Source organism: Schistocerca nitens, chromosome 3 (genome assembly GCF_023898315.1).
Source record: "Schistocerca nitens isolate TAMUIC-IGC-003100 chromosome 3, iqSchNite1.1, whole genome shotgun sequence".
In the NCBI taxonomy this organism is placed as follows: domain Eukaryota; kingdom Metazoa; phylum Arthropoda; class Insecta; order Orthoptera; family Acrididae; genus Schistocerca; species Schistocerca nitens.
Genome location: NC_064616.1, coordinates 605,205,824 through 605,223,135, shown reverse-complemented (window position 1 = coordinate 605,223,135; position 17,312 = coordinate 605,205,824). Strand labels below are relative to the sequence as shown.

The window sequence follows — 17,312 nt, the reverse complement described above, 5'->3', positions numbered from 1 at the left end:
GAAGGCTTAATTATTTATGAAGTCTCAATGTGATAGTTAAAACAGGTTATCTTGAGGATGAGAATCATGATGTAATTGGTCGTATCATTCAAGATATATAATTGTGATTTCACTATTGATAAATCTTTTACTCTTATACTGAGTTGCTATTTTGGATCACTAGAGAAGGGTAGAACCAAGTATTTGTAGAAACTTTAGAGAAAAGAAAAAAGTATTAATTCCAAGAATAGTCTTTATCTCACTCTTTCAAGACGGTGGATGCATTATGATAAATGTAGTGGTGGTGGAGATAATGATGCATGAAAAAAGTCACTCTGTATTACTAAGTAATGTTGTTCCATTATGTTGCACCTATTCACATTTGTAAACTCATTCAGTAGTGATAATTGTTAGGTAATTTATGCATCCTGTACCAGCATTATTCTGAAATGTTTTTTATATCACATGTAACTTTTTGTGAACAACATAACTGAAGAGAAATTCACAGATATAAATCAATGTAATTTTTATTTAATTAGTTCATTAGTTCCATGAGACCATATGAACAAAAGCTAGTCGGTCATGCAACTGGTCACTACCTAATTCACAAAATGTTGTCAAGGAAATGGAAAAAAAAAAAAATATTTAGAAAAAAGAACATAATAAAGATGTAAGTGAAAAATGTTACTTGTATTTTCACCTATTTTGAGGATGTCAAATGCAGTCGCAAATTATACAGATTTTATGGACTTTACTCGAGTAGACTCCAAGTAGATTGTCTCAAATGAAGTCAATTTTATTATGAGAGAATTATTTAGAAAGTATGCTACCCTGAGAACTCAAACTTATCTGAAATTTCTCTCAGAGTTTCTTTTGCTTTGCTGCTGCAGTTTGAAATTTTATGCTGTTATACCTACAAGAAATTTGGATCTTTTGTTACTGTAATCTTAAATTAAAATTTGCTTACCTAATTCATTTTCAACAATTCGGTACCTCGTACGAGGTAACTGCTTGCCATTATCACCTTGAACAGAAAACTGCATCAAGTCTTGATATGGTTGTATGGAAGATGTCTCTGGTGTCAAAACCATGAAGCTAACGGTCTGTGTTAATTTAGCTCCCTCATTACATGTGTGCCGTTCATCACAATAGATCAGGCAGTAGCTAAAATCAATATTGTTGTTGAAAATATATATCATCACATATATCCTAACAGCAGGAATACGCATAAGAATACCACAAATTAATGAATAAACAACTGTACAGTTTATTCAGCTGAAAAAAAAAAAAAAAAAAAAAAAAACATTGAATGGTTCTCAGTATCAATATGTCAAAATTATTTTTCAAGTTAATCAGTTAATATGAAAAGTGCAGTGCCAAATCATATCAAGGAACAAGTTAACTGATATATTAAAATTTTAAGGAGAACTACACAGCAGCACTGCAGTCCTGATAAAACTGTTGTGAAGTTTCAGTCAGCTATATTGTTTCACTATTTGCACTTATTCCTCTGTAAGTGCTAAACTGTCTTGCCAGAAACAAGATTACTATTGTCATTATTACCATGCATCTATCTGGGCAAGACCCTCGGAATCCAAGCAGTGTACATTTCTCTGCAATCAGGCTTCCTGATTTTGTTGTGTGACTGAAATGTTTCATATCATTACAGACTCCTGAAATGGTAATCAGAATTTGTATCTTTATGATCTACTTTAGTTATTCCTCATTAGAGACAGCTGGCATGTGTTGTGTCCTGCTTTGATTGCATTGTTAGCCACCTCTTGTAGAAAACATGCCTTTTTGTGCTCAAAAATGTTTGCTACCATATTTGTAATGGAATAAACTAACATTACAACGTTCACCTTTGGCTTGCTAGTGTACATGTTCTACATCCTGGAGGATCTTATCACTATGGATCCATTGAAATGAAATGGACATCTAATCTAACTGAGAAGATATAAACAAACAAATGATTACAATAAAAAAATGGATGATTTACTCAAGAGAAAGAGCTTCATAAATCGAGCAAGTCAATAACGCATAGGTCCACCTCTGCCCCTTATGGTAAGTAGTTATTTGGCTTGGCATTGATTGATAAGAATTTTTCGATGTCCTCCTGAGGGATATCATGTCAAATTCTGTCCATCTGGGATGATAGATCATCAAAATTCTGAGCTGCTTGGAGGCCCCTGCCCATAATGCTTCAAACATTCTCAGTTGGGGAGAGATCTGGCAACCTTGCTGGCCAAGGTAGGGTTTGGCAAGCATGAAGATAAGCAGTAGAAACTCTCACCATATGTGGGTGTGCATTACTTGCTGAAATATAAGCCTAGGATGGCTTGCCAGAAAGGGCAACAAAACATGGCACAAAATAGTTCAAAATGGTTCAAATGGCTCTGAGCACTATGGGTCTCAACTGCTGTGGTCATCAGTCCCCTAGACCTTAGAACTACTTAAACCTAACTAACCTAAGGACATCACACACACCCATGCCCGAGGCAGGATTCGAACCTGCGACCGTAGCAGCAGCGCGGCTCTGGAGTGGAGCGCCTAGAACCGCACGGCCACCGCGGCCGGCCACAAAATAGTGTTGACATGCTGCTGTGCTGTAAGAGAGCTGCAGGTGACAACCAAAAGGGTCCTGATATGAAACAAAATGGCATCGCAGACCAACACTCCTGGTTGTCGAGCCATATGGTGGGCGACAGTCATGTCGGCTCCCCACCGCCTTCTGGAGCATCTCTGGACATCTATTCGCTCATCATTGGGGCTCAGTTCAAAGTGGGACTCATCATTGAAGACAATTAAACTCCAGTCAATGAGATTCCAGGCCAAATATGCCTGACACCACTGCAAATGAGCTTGTTGGTGTACAGATGTCAATGGTAGTTAGTGCAACGCGTGTCGTGAGCTCAGCCCCCTTTTTGTGAGCTGCCTGTTAATGGTCCTCATGGTCACTGAAGTACTAGGTGCACATCAGATAGACAATGATGAATCTGGGGCTCTGAGTGCCTCTCTGATGACTGCTCAGTCTTCACATTCTGTCATCTTTCTAGGTTGGACAGTTGCTTCTTGATACTGGGTTTGGCTATGTTTCACCCATTTCTTATTTCAGCATATATTTACGTAAATAAATGTATATTTTGAGGATTTTCAGAAGTTTAAGAATGCCATTCATAAAGCATTTTGTAGTAAATCAACAGTTGAAAGTGACTCTGAAGCTCAAAAATTCTGTCTAGAGCCATACCTCAACTAATATAGGGTATCCCACAGTAATATGACAGATAACCATAACTTCTCTCCAGGTCTTCCAGAAAGTCTCAGAAATGGTAAAAATCTGCTGCTGAAATTTGTTATAAAATCAGAATCCAAGTGAGATTCAAATTTGTTTGTTGACACTGGAGGACAACCTGCTGTGTCCTATAGTTTAGATAAGAAATGAATCATTTTTCAGCTTTTCCTCTAATGCTGTGTTGTCTCGGTTACAGAAAATTACATCATTCCTAACAGTCAGATGTTTTTGTTGAAGCAAAGGACACACTTCAACATTGTCCTGCAACTGCTTCACAAATAAATATGAAAATGAGTTTCAATACATTATCTAAAATGTTCATGAACACTGCTAGCAAGACTATTAGAATATAACTTTTAACATTATATCTTTCTTTCTTTTTGTAAAGTGATTTTACCTAAGAGTTTTATAAAATGTCTGGAAACTGATCACATTTGAAAGACATATTGCACAGGTGACCAAGCACAAAACTAGTGTATGATGGACAGATCTTCATAAGTCTACTTCATACTTTATCAGACTAATGTGAGTCTTCAGTCTTTAGTGATTCAGTAAGTGATTTTGTTTCCTCCTTGCTTGTTTTTTGTAGCTGCGTGTGTCATATATTTTGGAACACTTGCTTCTAAAAATTTGATATTCCTGATTGTATCAATAAAATTCTGATTTGATTTGCCCACTATTGACAGGAAATAGCTAGTAAATATACAGCTCATTTCAACATATTACATAAATCAGCACTCATCATGGTGTGCAGAAAGCATATCTATAGCAGTCAAAGTTTTAAATCACCCATCAGCTTGTCATGAATTTATCTTTATTATCAAGATAAGCAGTTTCTAATAGAAACATTCAACAAAGTTTTATATATGTTGAATGCCTGTCTTAAAGCAAGTAAGTGAGCAATGAAAACTAATATCAATTCTCTTACTTTGTATGTGGATCTCTCTCATATCCCTCAGGGCATGGTGTATCCAAACAAAGGTATGAGCCTTTCTTGTTCAGACATGTCTGTTCATTTGTGCAAACTTTTGGTACAGAATTGCATTCATTAATATCTGTAAATAAACATAATACCAAAATATGTACTAAGCTAAATCTGAATATAACTGCATATACTGAATGGAAAGTAAAAAGAGAGATTAAGGCAGACCACCACTCACCATAGCAGGATGCTGTGCAATGGACAGGCATATAAAAAAAAGCCAGCTATCAAATTTTGACTTTACTTGCTGTATCTACTGAGTGGTGTTCTTTCATGTTTCTGTATTTTATTAACTAGATTTGGAAATTACAGACACACAAATACACTCAAAATAAGACGAGTGTGCTTTTGTAAGTATGTAAGCACAAAAACTTTGGAAGGCTATAAAATTACAGGTAGTAGTGTCAACAATTACAATTCAATGATCATCTCTTGTGTAGAATGGCAATAAAAACATCTGTTCTCTTACACTACATGCCAGATAGGGAAATTTGACAGGAAGGATTGAAATTAGTCAATTTGTCCTTAGGGCAAATGTTGCAAATAGTTCATGTTTTTGAATAAACAGGAAATTTTGTCAAGTTTCATACAAAAAGTAGGATAAACAGTAGAAATTATAGTAGCCCATTTACCAGATGTGGTAAATATATTTGAACCTAGTTACTCTCACCATGTTTGGTTCCTCAGTACACAATTAAATAATTCTGATCTCTATTCCATTCCTTTCACTGAAATAGATGATCTTTGCATAGTGATTGCACTACTTTTCCCCACTGGCTATGGTCCACAACTCAACTCCAAACATACATTACAAGTACACCAACAGCTACTCCAAAATTTTGTAGGGCTCAATTAGTACCATTTGATCTCAAAGAAACACAGAAACAAGAAGTGGAGAAATCACAAGAAACAAAAATTATCAGATCCATTTCTGCTACTGACTGGGCCTCACCCATGGTAGATGCAAAGAAATCAAATGGATTCTTAAGAAAACATTTTTTATAAAACCTATTTCACAGAAATCTGCTCACAACTTTCTCCAGATGAGGTATTGTGGAGACTTGCTGAAATAGCTTTTGGGCTCTATTGGTATAACAGGTTACCCTGTGGATTCTCATGTGTTTCAGCAAATTCCAAAAATTTATGAAACAAACTAAAAACATATACTTCTTCTTCTTTGGCACTACAGCCCTTGATGGGCCTTGGCTTTCCCAACAGTCTTCCTCCATACAGCTGTTCTCTGCTTTTCTCTTCCATCCTTGGATCTCCATCTCTTTTAAGGTCAGCCAACGCTCTGTCCAGCCATCCGGCTCTTGATCGGCACTCCCTTCTGGTGGAAAGACATCCTGTCATCTGTCATCCTTTTCATATGTCCTAATCAGCATATTCTTTGAGATTTAATAAATTTTGTTACACATTTTCCTTGTGTATGCTCTTGTATTTACCTTATTCTCCAAACATCTGCCTCTCCCACAGACCCATAAACGTTTTGCAGGAATTTTCTTTAAAATGACCTTAGGTTGTTTATATCTACTTCTCTCATCATTCAGATTTCTGACCCAAGTGTGACAACTGGTCATACAAGGGAATAGTACACTCTTAACTTGATTGTCCTTTAATAAGAGAATTCTTAAATACATATAAGTTTGCATAATAGACTCTGTTTCCTGCTTGTATCCTTTCTCTAATACAATGTCTCATATTATTATTACTGATTAAAAGGACATCTTGGTAATGGAAGCAGTTTAGCGCATTTATTAGAGGCCTGCAGATCGTGTGATGTTCTTCTGGCCTTACAATTGGACATTACCATGTATTTTGTGTTATTTTCATTTAGAGTAAAGCCACTTTTTGCTCCTTCTGTTTCCATTATTTCATGTATTTCTTCAGGAGGGTTTACATATCTTGCCACAATTGCAATATTATCTGCATATGCACATATCTGACTGGATTTTGTAATTATTGTTCTTCTCTTGTCTGTTTTGTATCAGATTGTGCTGCGCTAAGTTAAGCAGGACTGCAGAGAGACCACCACCATGTTTCACTTCATCCTTGTCATTTTGTTGTTCACCCTTATTTTTGCCTTTGTGCTCTTCATTGTTAACTCAACTGAGATTCTAAACTTGTCACAGATTCCCAATTCTTTTAGTGCTTTGTACAATGATGGCCTATTAATGCTATTGAAAGCTTGCTTAAAATCAGCAAACAGGAAGTAGAGATCTATGTCATATTCATGAAATTTCTCCATTGTTTTTTCCAGTGACAAACAACTGCTCAGGGGTGCCCTTCTTTGGTCAGAAGCTACATAGGTATTCTCAAAGGATATGTTCTGCAAAAATTTTTATCCTTCCATTCAGCATCCTAGAAAATATCTTGTATGCTGTATTCAATACATCTACATTTATACTCTGTAAGCCACCCAACGGCATGTGGCAGAGGGCACTTTACGTGCCACTGTCATTACCTCCCTTTCCTGTTCCAGTCGCGTATGGTTCGCGGGAAGAACGACTGCCAGAAGGCCTCTGTGCGTGCTCGAATCTCTCTAATTTTACATTTGTCATCTCCTCGGGAGGTATAAGTAGGGGGAAGCAATATATTCGATACCTCATCCAGAAACGCACCCTCTCGAAACCTGGACAGCAAGCTACACCACGATGCAGAGCGCCTCTCTTGCAGAGAGAGTTGCCCTAAACATCTGAGTGTCCCAGTCTATATCTGGTAAATTGAAATCTCCACCTAAGACTATAACATGCTGAGTAAATTTATGTGAAATGTATTCCAGATTTTCTCTCAGTTGTTCTGCCACTAATGCTGCTGAGTCGGGAGGTCGGTATAAGGAGCCAATTATTAATCTAGCTCAGTTGTTGAGTGCAACCTCCACCCATAATAATTCACAGGAACTATCCACTTCTACTTCACTACAGGATAAACTACTACTAACAGCGACAAACACACCACCTCCGGTTGCATACAATCTATCCTTTCTAAACACTGTCTGTGTTTAGAGTAAAGCCACTTTTTGCTCCTTCTGTTTCCATTATTTCATGTATTTCTTCAGGAGGGTTTACATATCTTGCCACAATTGCAATATTATCTGCATATGCACATATCTGACTGGATTTTGTAATTATTGTTCTTCTCTTGTCTGTTTTGTACAGATTGTGCTGCGCTAAGTTAAGCAGGACTGCAGAGAGACCACCACCATGCTTCACTTCATCCTTGTCATTTTGTTGTTCACCCTTATTTTTGCCTTTGTGCCCTTCATTGTTAACTCAACTGAGATTCTAAACTTGTCACAGATTCCCAATTCTTTTAGTGCTTTGTACAATGATGGCCTATTAATGCTATTGAAAGCTTGCTTAAAATCAGCAAACAGGAAGTAGAGATCTATGTCATGTTCATGAAATTTATCCATTGTTTTTTCCAGTGACAAACAACTGCTCAGGGGTGCCTTTCTTTGGTCAGAAGCTACATAGGTATTCTCAAAGGATATGTTCTGCAAAAATTTTTATCCTTCCATTCAGCATCCTAGAAAATATCTTGTATGCTGTATTCAATAAATCTACATTTATACTCCGCAAGCCACCCAACGGCATGTGGCAGAGGGCACTTTACGTGCCACTGTCATTACCTCCCTTTCCTGTTCCAGTCGCGTATGGTTTGTGGGAAGAACGACTGCCAGAAGGCCTCTGTGCGTGCTCGAATCTCTCTAATTTTACATTTGTCATCTCCTCGGGAGGTATAAGTAGGGGGAAGCAATATATTCGATACCTCATCCAGAAACGCACCCTCTCGAAACCTGGACAGCAAGCTACACCATGATGCAGAGCGCCTCTCTTGCAGAGAGAGTTGCCCTAAACATCTGAGTGTCCCAGTCTATATCTGGTAAATTGAAATCTCCACCTAAGACTATAACATGCTGAGTAAATTTATGTGAAATGTATTCCAGATTTTCTCTCAGTTGTTCTGCCACTAATGCTGCTGAGTCGGGAGGTCGGTATAAGGAGCCAATTATTAATCTAGCTCAGTTGTTGAGTGCAACCTCCACCCATAATAATTCACAGGAACTATCCACTTCTACTTCACCACAGGATAAACTACTACTAACAGCGACAAACACACCACCTCCGGTTGCATACAATCTATCCTTTCTAAACACTGTCTGTGTTTAGAGTAAAGCCACTTTTTGCTCCTTCTCTTTCCATTATTTCATGTATTTCTTCAGGAGGGTTTACATATCTTGCCACAATTGCAATATTATCTGCATATGCACATATCTGACTGGATTTTGTAATTATTGTTCTTCTCTTGTCTGTTTTGTATCAGATTGTGCTGCGCTAAGTTAAGCAGGACTGCAGAGAGACCACCACCATGTTTCACTTCATCCTTGTCATTTTGTTGTTCACCCTTATTTTTGCCTTTGTGCCCTTCATTGTTAACTCAACTGAGATTCTAAACTTGTCACAGATTCCCAATTCTTTCAGTGCTTTGTACAATGATGGCCTATTAATGCTACTGAAAGCTTGCTTAAAATCAGCAAACAGGAAGTAGAGATCTATGTCATGTTCATGAAATTTATCCATTGTTTTTTCCAGTGACAAACAACTGCTCAGGGGTGCCTTTCTTTGGTCAGAAGCTACATAGGTATTCTCAAAGGATATGTTCTGCAAAAATTTTTATCCTTCCATTCAGCATCCTAGAAAATATCTTGTATGCTGTATTCAATAAATCTACATTTATACTCCGCAAGCCACCCAACGGCATGTGGCGGAGGGCACTTTACGTGCCACTGTCATTACCTCCCTTTCCTGTTCCAGTCGCGTATGGTTCGCGGGAAGAACGACTGCCAGAAAGCCTCTGTGCGTGCTCGAATCTCTCTAATTTTACATTTGTCATCTCCTTGGGAGGTATAAGTAGGGGGAAGCAATATATTCGATACCTCATCCAGAAACACACCCTCTCGAAACCTGGACAGCAAGCTACACCACGATGCAGAGTGCCTCTCTTGCAGAGAGAGTTGCCCTAAACATCTGAGTGTCCCAGTCTATATCTGGTAAATTGAAATCTCCACCTAAGACTATAACATGCTGAGTAAATTTATGTGAAATGTATTCCAGATTTTCTCTCAGTTGTTCTGCCACTAATGCTGCTGAGTCGGGAGGTCGGTATAAGGAGCCAGTTATTAATCTAGCTCAGTTGTTGAGTGCAACCTCCACCCATAATAATTCACAGGAACTATCCACTTCTACTTCACTACAGGATAAACTACTACTAACAGCGACAAACACACCACCTCCAGTTGCATACAATCTATTCTTTCTAAACACTGTCTGTGCCTTTGTAAAAATTTCGGCAGAATTTATCTCTGGCTTCAGCTAGGTTTCCGTACGTATAACGATTTCAGCTTCGGTGCTTTCTATCAGCACTTGAAGTTCCGGTACTTTACCAATGCAGCTTCGACAGTTTAAAATTACAAAACCAATTGCTGCTTGGTCCCCGCATGTCCTGACTTGGCCCCACACCCTTTGAGTCTGTTGCCCTTTCTGTACTTGCCTGAGGCTATCTAACCTAAAATACCACCCAGTCCACCCCACACAACCCCTGCTACCCATGTAGCCGCCTGCTGTGTGTAGTGCACTCCTGACCTATACACCGGAACCCGAAACCCCACCACCCTATGGCGCAAGTCGAGGAATCTGCAGCCCACATGGTCGCAGAACAGTCAGCCTCTGATTCAGACCCTCCACTTGGCTCTGTACCAAAGTTCCGCAGTCAGTCCTGTCGACAATGCTGCAGATGGTGAGCTCTGCTTTCATCCTGCTAGCGAGACTGGCAGTCTTCACCATATCAGATAGCCGCCGGAAGCCAGAGAGGATTTCCTCTGATCCATAGCGACACACATCATTGGTGCTGACATGAGTGACCACCTGCAGATGGGTGCACCCTGTACCCTTCATGGCATCCGGAAGGACCCTTTCCACATCTGGAATGACTGCCCCCAGTATGCACACAAAGTGCACATTGGTTTTCTTCCCCTCTCTTGCTGCCATATCCTTAAGGGGCCCCACTATGTGCCTGACATTGGAGCTCCCAACTACCAGTAAGCCCACCCTCTGCGACCGCCCGGATCTTGCAGACTGAGGGGCAACCTCTGGGACAGGACAAGCAGCCATGTCCAGCCAAAGGTCAGTATCAGCTGGAGACAGAGCCTGAAACCGGTTCGTCAGACAAACTGGAGAGGCCTTCCGTTCAGCCCTCCGGAATATCTTTCGCCCCCTGCCACACCTCGAGACGACCTCCCACTCTACCATGGGTGAGGGGTCAGCCTCAATGTGGGCAGTATCCCGGGCAGTCACAGCCATAGTCCGATTGGGGGATGCGTGGGACGAGCTGGCCGTCCCCGACAAACCCCCATCCGGACCCCCACAGTGATGCCCACTGGCAATAGCCTCAAGCTGTGTGACCGAAGCCAATAGTGCCTGAAGCTGGTAGTGAAGGGATACCAACTCAGCCCGCATCCAAACACAGCAGTCGCAGTCCCTATCCATGCTAAAAACTGTTGTGCAAAGAACGTCTGAACTAATCTACAGAGAGCAAAAACAATTCGACACAGAATTTAAAAGGTTATTAAAATTAATGATTGAAGTTATGCCTCTAATTTTCACGTGCTAAAATCTTTATGTTATTAATTTGTGCATGTATTTCATGTGTTAGAGGTTGACCACCAAATTTTATGCGTTCTAACACTATGCCATCGCCACCAGGTGTATAGATATTTTTTGATTTATATATCACTGACTTCATCTGGTGCATTGTTGGTCATTTTAGTTCTTCCCTTCCCTCTTCTCTTTCCTCTACATTCTCTTTCACTTCTCGTGGATCTCTTGATACCTGGTCTGAGTTGGTATTGGGCACATGTTCAAAATATTCTACCCATCTTTCCAATATTTTTTGTTAGTCTACTTATCTTACCACATTTAGTTTTACATGTATTTTGTGTGCGTTAAAAATTTTTCCTCGTCGTTACTTCTGTGTGGTAGAATTTTCTTGTTTTGTTCTGTTCTTCTAGTACTTCTATCTCTTGAAATTTTGGTTCCAGACATTCTGTTTTCTTTTTCTTACATATCCTATGAGCATTAGACCTTAATATTTTTTATATATTTCCACATTTTAAAATTTTATTTTTCTAGGGGTTCACAGCCTCAATGTGTTTTGAGAATGGAAAGATGGCCAAAGTAGGCTGTAGTCTGTTTATTATCCATGAAATTGGCCAATTTAAACTGTGGGTCATTTCCAAGCACATATTTTAAGCTTCACAAATGTGAAATAAAATATGAAGCTTAAAATATGTGATTTAAATGTGATTTAAAATGACCCACAGTTGAAAATGGTCAATTCCGTGGCTAGTAAACAGCATGTTTTCACTGTCAAAATCTCCACATTTCTTCTTGTCTCTCTCTGTAACATTCTCTAACAATTTTTATTGTGGTGAACAAATTATTTCAGTAATGTTATTGTAACAGGAATGAACCAAAAACATAATCTGAACAGCCACAGGACTTGGTGAGGTACGCTCTGGTCAGAAACACTATTTCTCTATCTGTCCTTAACATCTCTGTACTGTAGTTGCCAAAGTGTTTAACAATGTACCACATCTGACAACACCCCATTCATCATTGTCCCCATTTGTCCTTATTATATATAGGTGCCTCCCTCTCATCCTGATGTCTATGTATCCCGCCTTCCTTTAAATGTACTCAAATCAAGCTCTCTCCACTCCCCAAGGAAGGCATATTCCAGAATTAGGAAGTGTATCACTTTTACTTTTATATTTGTCTATCAGCAGTACTACCCATTTCACATCCTGAAAGTAAACACTGGCAAAAATTCTGTCCATAAAACTGTGAAGTGTATCAATCTACTGCTGACAGTGCTGACATTAAACTGACAATAATTTTGTATATTGTAAGATGATATGTGTTGATTTTAAGCAAATCATACAGTGTGCTGAATACTTGTAGGAGCAGTGCCATAGACAAAAAAAGAATAAAAAGTACAGCACTGACATTAAAAAAGAAAAAAAACTTTGACAGTTTTGGCAGTACATCATAGTCACAGAGTAACAAATTTTACATGTATAAGTGCTACTTATAACACAGCTTACATGCTGATTATGTACTTTTATGAACTATTACCATGCCATTACTGAAACTGATATTTTAATTCATATTTTGAATACATTAGACATACATATACCACAAAACAAAATTTGATCCATAAATGATATATTACAAAAACAAGAAGAGGCCACAACATTCATCTGAAGGTATAGTTTTGTTAGATTATTGTATCTGGAACATACTTGCAGAAAAAATTATAACAGTACCTTCACAAATGCCATTCTTAACTGCAAAGCCTAGCTCACAGTCATCATTGTGGCTAGAGAGACTTCTGAAGAACTGTTTTGGTAGACGAGTTCTAGGTTTTTTATGTCGTCTGACTGGCCTATTAACATTTAAATTATGTGGCATGTATTTGTTCCTGTCTTCAAAACTGTCTGTCCACTCTGCAAACTCATCATAATCCCAGTTCTCATTACCTGAAACTGAAAGAAAATAGTCTTATATTCTTTATTGATGCTGCTAAAAGTTATTTGTACATGCTGTTGTTAATTACATAAGAATGGGAGAACACAGAACATTTCTTATAATTTATGTAGATTTCTCATGGTGATTGACTGATGGTATATTTTTGTGTTCCCAGTTCCATTATCACTATGTATGCATAACAGTCAATGGCTACACTGGCCATACTTGTAAATGAGCAATAATTTCAAAAGATGTAATAGCCTGGGTGATGCAAAGACAGTGTTTGTGGCACCAGACAAAGACTGGACTCTCAAAAATATACTGTCTAGAATACTAGTCAGTTAACAGTAACAACTGTGGCTCAAGCCTTCATCATACTGACACATATTGCCACAGGCTGGAAAATCACACAAAATTACATACTCAACACATTTTTGTAAGCTTCAAAAATACTCTTAGTTCTTACAGGGAAGAAGACAACTCACAAAAATATTGTGATATCACATGATTGCAGGAATGTCACTGATGCTAGGGCAGTTGCAAGCAACTTAAATTCTTATTATGCAACTGTTTCTGGACAATTAATGAAGGAAAAATTTAGTAACTCACCTAATACAATACTGAATGAACTTTCAGCTATTGAAGTAAATGATATATCCATGTTCCTCAGTCCAATAGGCCAAACAGAACTCCTAAACACCATTAATTTACTGAAGAGTAGTTACTCAACAGGTATTGATGATATTCCAGATTATATTATAAAAATAACAGCAAGACACATACTCTCTCCTTTACTAGACATATCAATTTCATCCCTACCATGTTGTGTCCTCCCACAGCAACTGAAAATAGCAAAATTAATACCCCTATATAAAAAAGATGATGGGCAGTGTATGGAGAACTATAGGCCTGGGTCACTACTGTCAGAGTTTTCGAAAATTATTGAAAAAGTGTTCCTTTCGCAACTAACTACATTCTTCAACAAAAAAATGGGTTCAAATGGCTCTGAGCACTATGGGATTTAACATCTATGGTCATCAGTCCCCTAGAACTTAGAACTACTTAAACCTAACTAACCTAAGGACATCACACAACACCCAGTCATCACGAGGCAGAGAAATTCTTCAACAAGAACAATATTATTTCTGAATGTCAACATGGCTTCAGGCCACAGTGTCAACTGAAACAGCCACTTTCAATCTGATAAACTATGCCTTAAATGCAATGGACAACCACAGAAAAATCTCAGGTTTATTCTTCGCCCTAACAAAAGCTTTTGATGTGATAGATCATTCTGTGCTCCTGAGAAAGCTTGAATGGTATGGTGTGAGAGGTGTGCCAAATCAGTGGATTAAATCACTCCCAGGCAACTGAAATTAAGTGCACGGAAGGAAATGAACACCAGGTACACCTTTCAGAACCATCTGGAATAAGGCATGGTGTTCCACTGGGCTCTATTTTAGGTCCCTTTATTTTTTGGGTATACATTAATGATTTTCTGTTGCACATTAGGTATTCTGAACCAGCACTGTTTGCAGATGACACCAGACTATTGATTGAAGGAAATAAAAAAGAAAATCTTACTTTATCTGCAAAAGATATTACAAAAGAAGTGTTTTAATGGTTTATCTGAAAGAGGCTAATAGTTGATCCCCCAAAAAACAGTGCTCATGAATTTCCACACAGATCAAAACAAAAATGCAGCAAAACCAGAAACATGTATAGATAACCAAAACATTAGTGGTCACTGAAACAAAATTTCTTGGGATTCATATCAAGGAAAATCTTAAATGGATCCCTCATATCACATACCTAAATTCAAAACTAGGAAGACTAGCTATGTACTACCATTCTTTGCAACAATACTAATGCAGAAACATTTATGGCTGTATACTTTGCTTATGTACTTTCAATGCTGAAGTATGGTATCATTTGCTGCGGAAATGTACACCAGACTATAACAGTTTTCAGGAAACAAAAGTCAAATTATAAGAATAATAAAACAAGTGAGCAGCAGAAAACCATGCAAACCTTTCCTTAAAGATCTAAAGATCTTACCCCTTCCCTGCATTTATACATTGGAAACAGGTGTCCATGATTACAGTACCAGGTCAGACAGTGATATATATGTTAGTCATTGTAACACCATTTTATGCCAAAAAGGTGTATATCAAGCAGGAACTATACAACTATACAACAGATTACCACGACACATAAAATCTCTCTCTGAACTACAGAAGTTCAAAAAGTCTGTGACAGCCTATCTTCTACAAAACTGCTACTATTCAATCTCACAGTATCTTATACAACAAAAAATATAATTTGTACCTTGAACTGTAGAAATAAGTTAAAAATGTACAGTGGTAAATAAAATATGTAATTATTAACTGTATAGATCCAATTTGTCATAAAAATTTAAATGACGTATGTTTGATGTTTGTAAAACCAATGGCTAAAAAGGTTTTCTGTCCACTATCCAGTATATGATATATGTAATGCAAAAGAGATTTATATGGACAAATAAATAAATAAATTTCTCTAAAATATTACTGAACTGAGGATGTATTAGTGTAGTTCCGTGGCTCAACTGCAAAATGGTCTTATGTCAAAGCGGTAGGTGGCTCAAAACAAAATGTCCAGACACTCTGTGAGCAAAATGGTACTGAAACAGAGGATGACAGACTAAAGGCCGAAATACTAAATGTCTTTCTCCAAAGCTGTTTCACAGAAGAAGACTGCACTGTAGTTCCTTCTCTAGATTGTCGCACAGATGACAAAATGGTAGATATCGAAATAGATGACAGAGGGATAGAGAAACAATTAAAATCACTCAAAAGAGGAAAGGTTGCTGGACCTGATGGGATACCAGTTCGATTTTACACAGAGTACACGAAGGAACTTGCCCCCCTTCTTGCAGCGGTGTACCGTAGGTCTCTAGAAGAGCGTAGCGTTCCAAAGGATTGGAAAAGGGCACAGGTCATCCCCGTTTTCAAGAAGGGACATCAAACATGTGCAGAACTATAGACCTATATCTCTAACGTCAATCAGTTGTAGAATTTTGGAACACATATTATGTTCGAGTATAATGACTTTTCTGGAGACTAGAAATCTACTCTGTAGGAATCAGCATGGGTTTCGAAAAAGATGGTCGTGTGAAACCCAGCTCATGCTATTCGTCCACAAGACTCAGAGAGCCATAGACACGGGTTCACAGATAGATGCCGTGTTTCTTGACTTCCGCAAGGCGTTCGATACAGTTCCCCACAGTCGTTTAATGAACAAAGTAAGAGCATATGGACTATCAGACCAATTGTGTGATGGATTGAAGAGTTCCTAGATAACAGAACGCAGCATGTCATTCTCAATGGAGAGGAGTCTTCCGAAGTAAGAGTGATTTCATGTGTGCCGCAGGGGAGTGTCATACGACTGTTGCTATTCACAATATACATAAATGACCTTGTGGATGACGTCGGAGGTTCACTGAGGCTTTTTGCAGATGATGCTGTGGTGTATCGAGAGGTTGTAACAATGGAAAACTGTACTGAAATGCAGGAGGATCTGCAGCGAATAGACGCATGGTGCAGGGAGTGGCAATTGAGTCTCAATGTAGACAAGTGTAATGTGCTGCGAATACATAGAAAGATAGATCCCTTATCATATAACTACAAAATAGCAGGTCAGCAACTGGAAGCAGTTAATTCCATAAATTATCTGGGAGTACGCATTAGGAGTGATTTAAAATGGAATGATCATATAAAGTTGATCGTCGGTAAAGCGGATGCCAGACTGAGATTCATTGGAAGAATCCTAAGGAAATGCAATCCAAAAACAAAGGAAGTAGGTTACAGTACACTTGTTCGCCCACTGCTTGAATACTGCTCAACAGTGTGGGATCCGTACCAGATAGGATTGATAGAAGAGATAGAGAAGATCCAACGGAGAGCAGCGTGCTTCGTTACAGGATCATTTAATAATCACGAAACCGTTACGGAGATGATAGATAAACTCCAGTGGAAGACTCTGCAGGAGAGACGCTCAGTAGCTCGGTACGGGCTTCTGTTAGTTTCGAGAACATACCTTCACCGAAGAGTCAAGCAGTATATTGCTCCCTCCTATGTATACCTCGCGAAAAGACCATGAGGATAAAATCAGAGAGATTAGAGCCCACACAGAAGCATACCGACAATCCTTCTTTCCACGAACAATACGAGACTGGAATAGAAGGGAGAACCGATAGAGGTACTCAGGGTACCCTCCGCCACACACCGTCAGGTGGCTTGCGGAGTATGGATGTAGATGTAGATGTAGATGTAGACTAGAAATCCAAAGGTTTTGTGTTGATCCCCAGTCAGCTTTAGGATTTTTGTCTATCAAATATCACGTCTTTCACCTCTGGTGGTATTTGTTGATGTGAAAAAGCTGCACTGTGGTTTGCAACCCATGTAAAACTGTAGGTCCTCCTATAATTGGC

The 17,312-nt window shown here is 38.7% G+C and overlaps 1 protein-coding gene across 1 annotated transcript in view; it reads right to left on the bottom strand.

Moving 5' to 3' along the window:
• The window catches only part of LOC126248535 (hemicentin-1-like), an 838,517-nt gene that overhangs the window by 57,807 nt on the left and 763,398 nt on the right, over nucleotides 1-17,312 (bottom strand). Inside the window, exons 52-54 of the mRNA XM_049949594.1 lie at nucleotides 12,640-12,858; nucleotides 4,200-4,326; nucleotides 947-1,143 (exon numbers count right to left, since the gene is read on the bottom strand). Of these exons, the coding sequence (XP_049805551.1) occupies nucleotides 947-1,143; nucleotides 4,200-4,326; nucleotides 12,640-12,858 (543 nt within the window). The remainder of the gene's footprint in view (nucleotides 1-946; nucleotides 1,144-4,199; nucleotides 4,327-12,639; nucleotides 12,859-17,312) is intronic.